This window comes from Phycodurus eques, chromosome 4 (genome assembly GCF_024500275.1).
Source record: "Phycodurus eques isolate BA_2022a chromosome 4, UOR_Pequ_1.1, whole genome shotgun sequence".
NCBI classification, from domain to species: domain Eukaryota; kingdom Metazoa; phylum Chordata; class Actinopteri; order Syngnathiformes; family Syngnathidae; genus Phycodurus; species Phycodurus eques.
The window spans coordinates 13211612-13220954 of NC_084528.1; the positions used below are offsets into that span (position 1 = coordinate 13211612).

General features: G+C 41.0%; 2 protein-coding genes across 3 annotated transcripts in view; one reads left to right on the forward strand and one right to left on the reverse strand.

Moving 5' to 3' along the window:
* The window catches only part of LOC133401276 (acyl-CoA-binding domain-containing protein 7-like), a 68137-nt gene extending 64880 nt beyond the window's left edge, over positions 1 to 3257 (reverse strand). The window contains exons 1-4 of one of the 2 annotated variants that reach the window (XM_061674046.1): positions 3119 to 3257; positions 1593 to 1710; positions 1455 to 1517; positions 988 to 1364 (exon numbers count right to left, since the gene is read on the reverse strand). In XM_061674046.1, the coding sequence (XP_061530030.1) occupies positions 1294 to 1364; positions 1455 to 1517; positions 1593 to 1710; positions 3119 to 3130 (264 nt within the window). In that variant the 5' untranslated portion in view covers positions 3131 to 3257 and the 3' untranslated portion in view covers positions 988 to 1293. Of the gene's footprint in view, positions 1 to 987; positions 1365 to 1454; positions 1518 to 1592; positions 1711 to 3118 lie in introns of those variants that run through there. The other variant, XM_061674048.1, reaches the window with a different exon arrangement.
* A 439-nt stretch (positions 3258 to 3696) lies between these two features.
* Positions 3697 to 6383, forward strand: rpp38 (ribonuclease P/MRP 38 subunit). Its single transcript, XM_061675604.1, has 2 exons — positions 3697 to 3813; positions 4378 to 6383. The coding sequence occupies exon 2, from the start codon at positions 4386 to 4388 to the stop codon at positions 5211 to 5213; it is 828 nt and encodes a 275-aa protein (XP_061531588.1). The 5' UTR covers positions 3697 to 3813; positions 4378 to 4385; the 3' UTR covers positions 5214 to 6383.
* The last annotated feature ends 2960 nt before the right edge of the window (positions 6384 to 9343 follow it).

Below are 9343 nucleotides of genomic sequence, written 5' to 3' on the forward strand. Positions count from 1 at the left end.
TTGAAAATTACTGATATTATCATGTTGGTGTGGTTATTTTCATTAGATCTGGCTGAGCAGAGGTCTGTGTATGCGTGCATACATGATTAAAAGATGATGTTCATGTGTACCCATGTGTATGATGTGGCTCTTTGCAGTAACACAGAAAAAAAAGTGGTTCTTAGTCTCTGACTAGTTGGCCACCCCTGGCTTAGGGTCATTGCCTTGTTGGAAGGTGAGCCTTTGGCCCAGTCTGAATTCCTGAGCACTGTGGAGAAGTCAAATCACCCAAATCCAGGTGTGAAAAAAAGAAGACTCATGGCTGTATTAGCTCAAAAGGGTGCTTCTACTAAATACTGAGCAAAGGGTTTGAATACTTCTGTCTGTGATATTTCAGTTTTTCTTTTTTAATAAACCTCCAAAAATGTCATCAGTTCCATTTTTTTCTGTCAATATGGGGTGCTGTGTGTACATTTGAGGGGAAAAAAGAACAAATGATTTTAGCAAATGGCTACAATATAAAAAAAGAGTGAGAAATTTAAGGGGGTCTGAATACTTTCTGTACCCTGTATCACATCATGTGTCGTCTATGTTAAAAAAAACCCACACACAATCCAAAACATACAGCGTCATCTATGGAAAGGAATATCTCTTCCAAAGCATACCGTAAGATGTCATTTCTCTCTATGTGAAGGAAAATCTCATATTCCAATAAATGCCCTATAGTCTATGTATAAAAAGAAACATCTCATCCAAAGCATACCACATCATTTGTCGTCCGTCTATCTAGCTTTGGGAAGTAAGATCTCATGATCCAAAAAGAATGACATCATCTACTATAGCTATGGAAAGGAACATCTCATCCAAAGCATAGCACCACATCATGTCTCACCTATCGCTATAGCTAGCTATGGAAAGGAAAACCTTATGATCCAAAGCATGTCACATCACGAGTCAAAATGATGTGTATCACAAATGCTGCTAAAAATGACCCACAAAACAGTATAATACAGTGCAGAAGTTTTATTTTCAAAGCATGAACATTAATATAATTCGTAGTATTTCAGTTTTTATCTGTTCTAATAAGGATTAAAATTTGGATTCAAGTAACCGTTGACATGACGATTACTGCACATTAAGCGGGTTAAAATTTACACAAGCAAACGTGGACTAGTAACTTGCATATGCTTCACATTCACAAAGATTTTTGAATGTAGAGAAGCTAAACATTTGCATCATTACAACGGATTATTCTTCATGATAGCAGCCTCACTTTAGTCCTTTATTTAGTACAGCATGTTAGCATTCCCGCCATTAACCTAGTTTGCTGATGAGCTCCTTAGCGAGCGCGATGTAGGCGGACATGGCGTCATCCTTCGACATTCCTGAAAGAACACGGGAATACAAACGACACATGAAAAAAGATCAAGTTGTGGTCTATGACCTCGAAATATTTGGATTTCTTCTCGTGCTACCTTTCCTGGAGCTCCACGCGTCCCACTTGGCTTTCCCCTTCATGTCGAACAACCCCGGCCTATCTGGGAAACGTGAAATCGCACCACGTTAACTGAGAAATTTGAAATTACGGACGCCGTTATTGTCACTTGTCGCACCCGTGTCGACATCTCCGACAATTGCCTGCTTGTATAGGCCGTAGAGGTCCAGCAACTCCTGGTCCGACGGCCTCGTCTTCAAGTTCTTCACATCTTCCGCCGTCTTCTCAAACTCTGCCTGCAGGTGATGACAGCAAGAGATCATTATTGATTATTAACCACGACGAAAAGTGGCAAAGTAACAGGCACTTAAAGTACCGTACGTGTTGTGAACTTAGTAACCTATTAGAACACCACAAGGGGCTAAACAATCGGCTTTTATGCATGACTGGTGCTTTTGTTCCTACTTCTACTACACAAAGCAACTAGGACACGGCAGGACGGATAATTACAAATGTCTAAAGAAGGGTTTCCCAAACTTTGTCACCTCAAATTAGAAATTTGGGACAAGGTGGGACAAAAAGGTATACACTCCCACTCCCCCCCCCCCCCCACCCCTTTCTTGACCCCTTTCCTTCCTTCCTTCTTTTATTTTCTCAAAACTTAGAAAACAAACAGACCTATCCATCTCAGCAGTGCAGCTGCTTTCCCCCATTGAGTCTTCCTCCCTCAGACTTTTAAGCATCCTTACATCCTTCCTTCCGATGCAGAAATCTACTCTTCTGCCTTCCCTTCTTCATACCTTCCTTCCATCACACTTGTTTTTTTTTATTCACACAGCCATACATCCTTCCTTCCATTGTTTAAACCTGGTTGATCTCCTTTCCTTCTATCTTACACAGGATTTTCTTTCCTTCTTTACCGCCCACCTTACTTACCTCCTTCCATCTTATACCTGTTTTTGTCTTCATTCCTTCCTTATCTCCTCCCTTCCTTCCACCTCAGACCTGCTTTTTTCTTCTTTCCTAGCTGACCTCCTTACTTTTGTCCTGTCCTCCCTTCAGGCTTCCTTCCACCTAAGACCTGCTTTTGACTTCTTCCTTCCTTCCTTTCCCCTGAACGTCCTTTCTTTCTGCTTTCCTTCCATACGCTCTATAGTCTCGCTTTTCCTCTCTGATATTTTGCATCCTATCATCCTTTGTTAAAACTAAGTTTCTGCCCATCTAATACTGCTTTAGAATCCACTCTTTATTCTTGACTCAATTATTTGCCTATTTATCATGGCATTAAATTGAGAAAAAAAAAAGTGTACACTGTGCCTACTTTTGGCCCTCCCTGTATTGTGGTATACTGCACATGATCTAATCAAAGTGCATGATGAACTGCAATAAATATAAATGAAAAAGCCCCTCGCTCACTGCTACGATCAATAAGAAACCTTTCTTTTGGTCCCCGACCGAAGTTGGGAACCCTATTCTACTCTCTCCCCAAATTTAGCGCTGACTCAACAACCTTGCACCATAGGTATTGGTCGAAACGGACAGGTAAAAGCAAAAGGAGAATCGCAGTCGCAACCAGTCCTCTCTTCCAATGTGAAGCGAAGAAATATGACAGCATGTCAGTGAAAGACGGACATCGCGTGATCACAGTCAACATTGATGATCGCACACGGGTTGAAAGCACACGAAAATGCGGTGAGGTATTACCACAGAAGTCATTTTGATGGAGAAAAGGCCGCGGCTCCGATGTGCCTCTTTTAAATGTGCGTTTCGCTCGTGTGGGTGCACCCGTAATTGCAAAAACAACGGTTCAATGGCACACTGTCGCTCCGACAAGGCCTGAACGAAGAGGCGGGACTAGTCTGCTACGGAGAAGCTGATTGGTGTCCTGGCCTGTGCGCACGCGCACACCAGAGAACGGTACACTAAGAACATGTCACGTCTGGGCCGAAGTCCACACAAAACGTGTAAGACACCACCCGACTCTCTAGGGGTGAAGAATAGAGTTTTTTTTGTTTTGTTTTTAAAAATCGTATCAGGAAAAATTTCAAATATAAAGTAATAACGGTGAATATAGTGGAAGTAGGAGTGTTTCCAAAACTAATAGACGTATGTATATCATGTCACAAAATAAAATTTCTCACGTAAAAAGAAAATGTTTGTGAAAATGTTCAGTAAAATATAATTATTTCATTTTTTAAATTGCCCATACGGTACGGTACTGTCCCGTTAACGAACGTCGGCGCTGTTTACCACTTCCTTTTAAATAAAGCTCTTTCCAATAAGAACAAGATGGCGACGTCCTGCGTTAAGCGCGTGTGTTTTGAAAGAAAATATATTTCACGTTTATCTAAATTGGAAATATAGAGAAAAAGTCAACACACTTGTGTGGTGACATTCAGGTAAAGTTATTTAAAAATATTTTTGTCTGTTGAGCTTTAGGTTTTCGCTAAGTCGATAGTGACGATACGATAGAACACTTGTACACTTTGTACAGGTTCGGCCAAACTACGGTAAATTTGTCAATACAATATTACATTTACAGTTTTTCCCGGCATAGTTACCTACTTTTGACCGTTCGTCCATCACACCAGTTTTTATTTTTTAAATTAATGCATCATTATGTTCTTTCCTTTCCTCCTCCTTTCCTTCCCTTCCCACTTCTTTTCTTATAACAGACTCGCTTTTTATTTTGCATCCTTCCTTCCTTCGCTCAAAACTCCAGTATTTATGTAGTTAGCACTTACTTTGTTCTTGACTCAGATTATTTGCCACTATTCTATGTACTGCCTTTGGCCGACCATGTATGTTACATATTATGTAAATTATACTTCTGAATCGAGTTACTCATAACGTTGTTTTTGTATTGGTCACTCGCTGTTTGCTGTCAGTCAGTTGTTCATTGGATTTGTTTTCTGAGGTGTCATCATTGTTGTTTAAATTCCATTGAGATTTTTTCCCCCCAGTGGAGCAGATGGACACCCCAAGGAAGAGTGTCAGCAAAAAGGCTGTCAAAAAGCCCATTCGGGTCAAGACCTTGTTTACGTCCCCGTTCACGCTGAACTGGAGCCCGCTTCCTCAAAAAGACATGAATTTTATCCTGACAACGTTAAATGAAAAACTCATTTCAATGGGGCTTGAGAAGAAAGAGGTGAAAGTGTTTCGGCCGTGGAAGAACAAAAGAGGTCCAGTTCCCTCGTCTTTGTCGGACACGAATAAGGTCAAGGATTTGACCAAAGGTGGTTGGTCGGATGTGGCCGCGAGGCGACAACTCGCCTTGGGCATCAACGAGGTCACAAAAGGTCTGGAGAGGAACCAACTCAAGCTGGTGCTGGTTTGTAAGTCAGTCAAACCCAAGCACATGACCAACCACCTAATAGCGCTGAGTGCCAGCAGAGGCGTGCCCGCCTGCCAGGTGCCCCGGCTGAGCGTCACCGTAGCCGAGCCGCTGGGCCTCAAGAGCGTCCTGGCTCTTGGCTTCAGGCACAGCGGTCGCCATGGTGGCAGCGACGACGACAACGGCGAGGCGTTCACTGACGCAGTGGAAGCCATCATACCGAGGGTGCCCTCGCTGGACGTTGCTTGGATACAAGGTGCAACACCTGGTGTCGAATTGCAACACAACGTTGGCACTAAAGAGGAGGAGGGCGGACAGGGGACGGGCAAGAAAAGAAAACTGGAGCCAGATGATCGAGTCCCAGAGTATTCCGCATCCTGCACACTGCAACCTCTCAAAGTGAAAAAAATTGTTTCGAACCCGGCAAAGAAAAAAAGAAAGCAGAAACCAAAGCAAGCCAAGTGAAATTAATTTCCTTTTTCCCCCCATTATTTGGAACTTAATATTTGTGCCTTGAGGTTAATTTACAGTCCACAAAAATTTCGGGATGTTGGGCTTTCAGGTTAAATTTCCGCATCAATCTAAAATACAATAATTTTTACAGGTGAACTTAATTTGTGTTTCTCTACACCTGCCCAACTGGTTAATGTTCCAGTCCTTTTTGCACGACCTGTTGTTCTCTAACATGGACCTGAACAGCAAACTTCACAACATGAATGGAGCAATACATTTCCTGTTTCAATTATAATTGGTATATAGTCCTCTTCATCATGCTGTTCACATTCTGAGATCATGAGACCATAACACCTAACAATCGATCAACAGTACCTCGCCATTGAGAGGTTTCAAATAGGATGCTCTCAGAGGGAAGTACCGACTGAGCTAAGTGTCACAATCAGTAGGTTGCAACAGAGAGACTGGAAGAGTCACTGAAAGGCATACAAATGGGCATCCTTAAAGAAACCAAACAACAAAAAACTGAATTTTTCCGTTTAGCTTCTTTTCAAATTGTGCTAAAACTACTGAAACATTGCACAGTTGGACAAGCATTCAAAAGTTTAGAGAAGGTCAATTTCTTTCTGACTTTGCTTGGAAATGTTTGTTTTGCAAACATGATTAAAAATAATTTATTCTTAATTTGGGGGGATGCTTCTAAAGGCAGAGTACCACAATACTTAAATGCCTTTTTTTGTTGTTGTTGTTTTGTTTTTGAGGGCACAGAAAGTTAGATGAACTAAACAGACACCTGTTCAAAGCATGTCGTCACTTATTGTTAGATATATCTTAGTAGTTATCATTTATTTGCTTAGCTTGCATTAGTATTTTGCATTAGTAGCCTGCATTAGTATTATGGACAATATTTAGATAGAAAGATGTCTCGCCTTCAAGAAGATGACTCAGCAACATTTGATGGAAGGGCGTCTTGACCAAGGACGTGATCGGATGTGGTCGGGGACGGGACAGGTGTCGTCTGGTCCTATGTTTTGTGTTGTGTCTTAATGCTTAGAATATTATGTCTTGTAGAACTCTCCTATTTTCAAATAAATGTAGGAGCGACGGGGGAGATTGTTTAGAGCGTGTTGAGAGGCTGTAACCTGAACAATCTCCCATGCGCCCTCCTCATGAGTAAAATGACCAACGTCTTCATTCCTTTTGTGTTTATTCATAATAATGTTTGGTGAGATAAATCCAACACTTATCATGGTTAAGGTAGTGTTTGGTTGTTCTTATTTATAGTGGTTAACTTTTGTTTTCACAGTAAGAATATTAAAAGAAGATGACTGTTCATTAAATGTCTTTGGTTAACTTCTTTTTACGCTATTATGGCTATTAAGAACGTGACTTCAAATATGGCCTTTTGTATTGAATTTTTTAAATCCAGATTTCAAATAAGGCTGGGAGGATTTATTGATCTTCATATATGAATATGAGTTTATCAGGACTTTTTTCTTTTCCCAAGAGGAAGCGCTTAGTGGTGCTTTGAGATGAGTTTGTTCCGTGATCACGCTTGTATCTCAAAACACTCTTAATTAATCTTAATTTCCCCCCTTGAAATATCAAATACCATTAATCTGTTCCATCCTCTCCTCCTAAAATAATTTTGTAACAAGTTTTAATTAGTAGCACTCTATAATATTGTACTTTATACAACCGCAATTCCAATGGGACGTTGTGTTTAACATAAATAAAAATAGAATACAATGATTTGCAAATCGTCTTCAACCTATATTTCATTGAATACAATACAAAGACGGCGGCACGGTGGGCGACTGGTTAAAGCAAAGCGTCAGCCTCACAGTTCTGAGGACCGGGGTTCAATCCCAGGCCCCGCCTGTGTGGAGTTTGCATGTTCTCCCCGTGCCTGCGTGGCTTTTCTCCGGGCACTCCGGTTTCCTCCCACATCCCAAAAACATTCATGCTAGGTTAATTGACAACTCTAAATTGCCCGTAGGTGTGAATGTGTGTGTGAATGGTTGTTTGTTTGTATGTGCCCTGCGATTGGCTGGCAACCAGTTCAGGGTGTAGCCCGCTTCCTGCCCGATGATAGCTGGGATAGGCTCCAGCTGGCCCGCGACCCTCGTGAGGAGAAGCGGCTCAGAAAATGGATGGATGGACAATACAAAGACAAGATATTTAATGTTCAAACTTATAAAACTTTATTGTTTTTAGCAAATAATCGTTAGTATTTTATGGCTGCAACACGTTCCAAAAAAGCTGGGACAGGTGGCAAAAAAGACTGAGAAAGTTGAGGAATGCTCATCAAACACCTGTTTGGAACATCCCACAGGTGTGAACAGGTGGGTGTCATGATTGGGTATAAAAGGAGTTACACTGAATTGCTCAGTCATTCACAAGCAAAGATGGGGCGAGGTTCACCTCTTTATGAACAAGTGCGTGAGATAATAGTACAGTTTAAGGACAATGTTCCTCAACATACAATTGCAAGGAATTTAGGAATTTCATCATCTACGGTCCATAATATTATCAAAAGGTTCCGAGAATCTGGAGAAATCACTGCATGTCAGCGGCAAGGCCGAAAACCAACATTGAATGCCCGTGACCTTCGATCCTTCAGGCAGCACTGCATCAAAAACCAACATCAATGTGTAAAGGATATCACCACATGGGCTCAGGAACACTTCAGAAAACCAATGTCAGTAAATACAGTTTGGCGCTACATCCGTAAGTGCAACTTACTCTACTATGCAAAGCAAAAGCCATTTATCAACGACACCCAGAAACTCCGCCGGCTTCTCTGGGCCCGAGCTAATCTGTGATGGACTGATACAAAGTGGAAAAGTGATCTGTGGTCCGACGAGTCCACATTTCAAATTGTTTTTGGAAATTGTGGATGCCGTGTCCTCCGGGCCAAAGAGGAAAAGAACCATCCGGACTGTTATGGATGAAAAATTCAAAAGCCAGCATCTATGATGGTATGGGGCTGTATTAGTGCCAATGGCATGGGTAACCTACACATCTGTAAAGGCACCATTTCATGCTGAAAGGTACATACAGGTTTTGGAGAAACATATGCTGCCATCCAAGCAACATCTTCTTCATGGACGCCCCTGCTTATTTCAGCAAGACAATGCCAAACCACATTCCGCAAGTGTTAGAACAGTGTGGCTTCGTAGTAAACGAGTGCAGGTGGTAGACTGGCCTTCCTGCAGTCCAGGCGTGTCTCCTATTGAAAATGTTTGGTGCATTATGAAGCGTAAAATACGACAACGGTGACACCGGACTGTTGAACAGCTGTAGCTGTACATCAAGCAAGAATGGAAACAATTCCACCTACATAGCGTCAACAATTAGTGTCCTCAGTTCCAAAACATTTATTGAATGTTGTTAAAAGAAAAGGTGATGTAACACAGTGCTAAACATAACCCTGTCCCAGCTTTTTTGTAACGTATTGCAGCCATAAAATTCTAAGTTAATGATTATTTGCTAAAAAGTTGATCAGTTTGAACATTAAGTATCTTGTCTTTGTAGCATATTCGATTAAATATAGGTTGGACATAAATTGCAAATTATTGTATTCTGTTTTTATTTATGTTTAGCACAAGGTCCCAACTTCATTGGAATTGGGGTTGTATAAACATCAGCCCATGTCAGTACAGTACTCATTTCACTGTGGATAATGACACACTCTGATCAGCTTCAGCTAGTATTGTTATAAGGTCTTTTTCTTTTGTACTTTGGTGGATATGCACATTTTCGGACCAAAGTGTTTATCTCTAGGACATAGAACCCATCTTGCATGTAAAATGTGGCACATTCAGGCATCTGGAAATTTAATCCAAGGATGAACCGGACTTTCCCATGATGTTACAAAAAGAAGCAGTGTTTTTTGTGTGCGTACTGTAGTTCAGGTGTGTCTTCAATTAACTCAAATGTTGTCAATAAACCTATCAGAAGCTTCCAAAGAAATATCTACGTTTTCCTCAATTGTTTAAAGGCATACTGGTAACTTACTATATGTACCATAAATGTAACTTTTAAGAATGTAATGACAAATTGCCTAAAAAAAATAATCTTCTGCCCTTTAGCAAATATAAATAATTTTGGTAATCCTCATTAACCTAAAACTGGAAAGG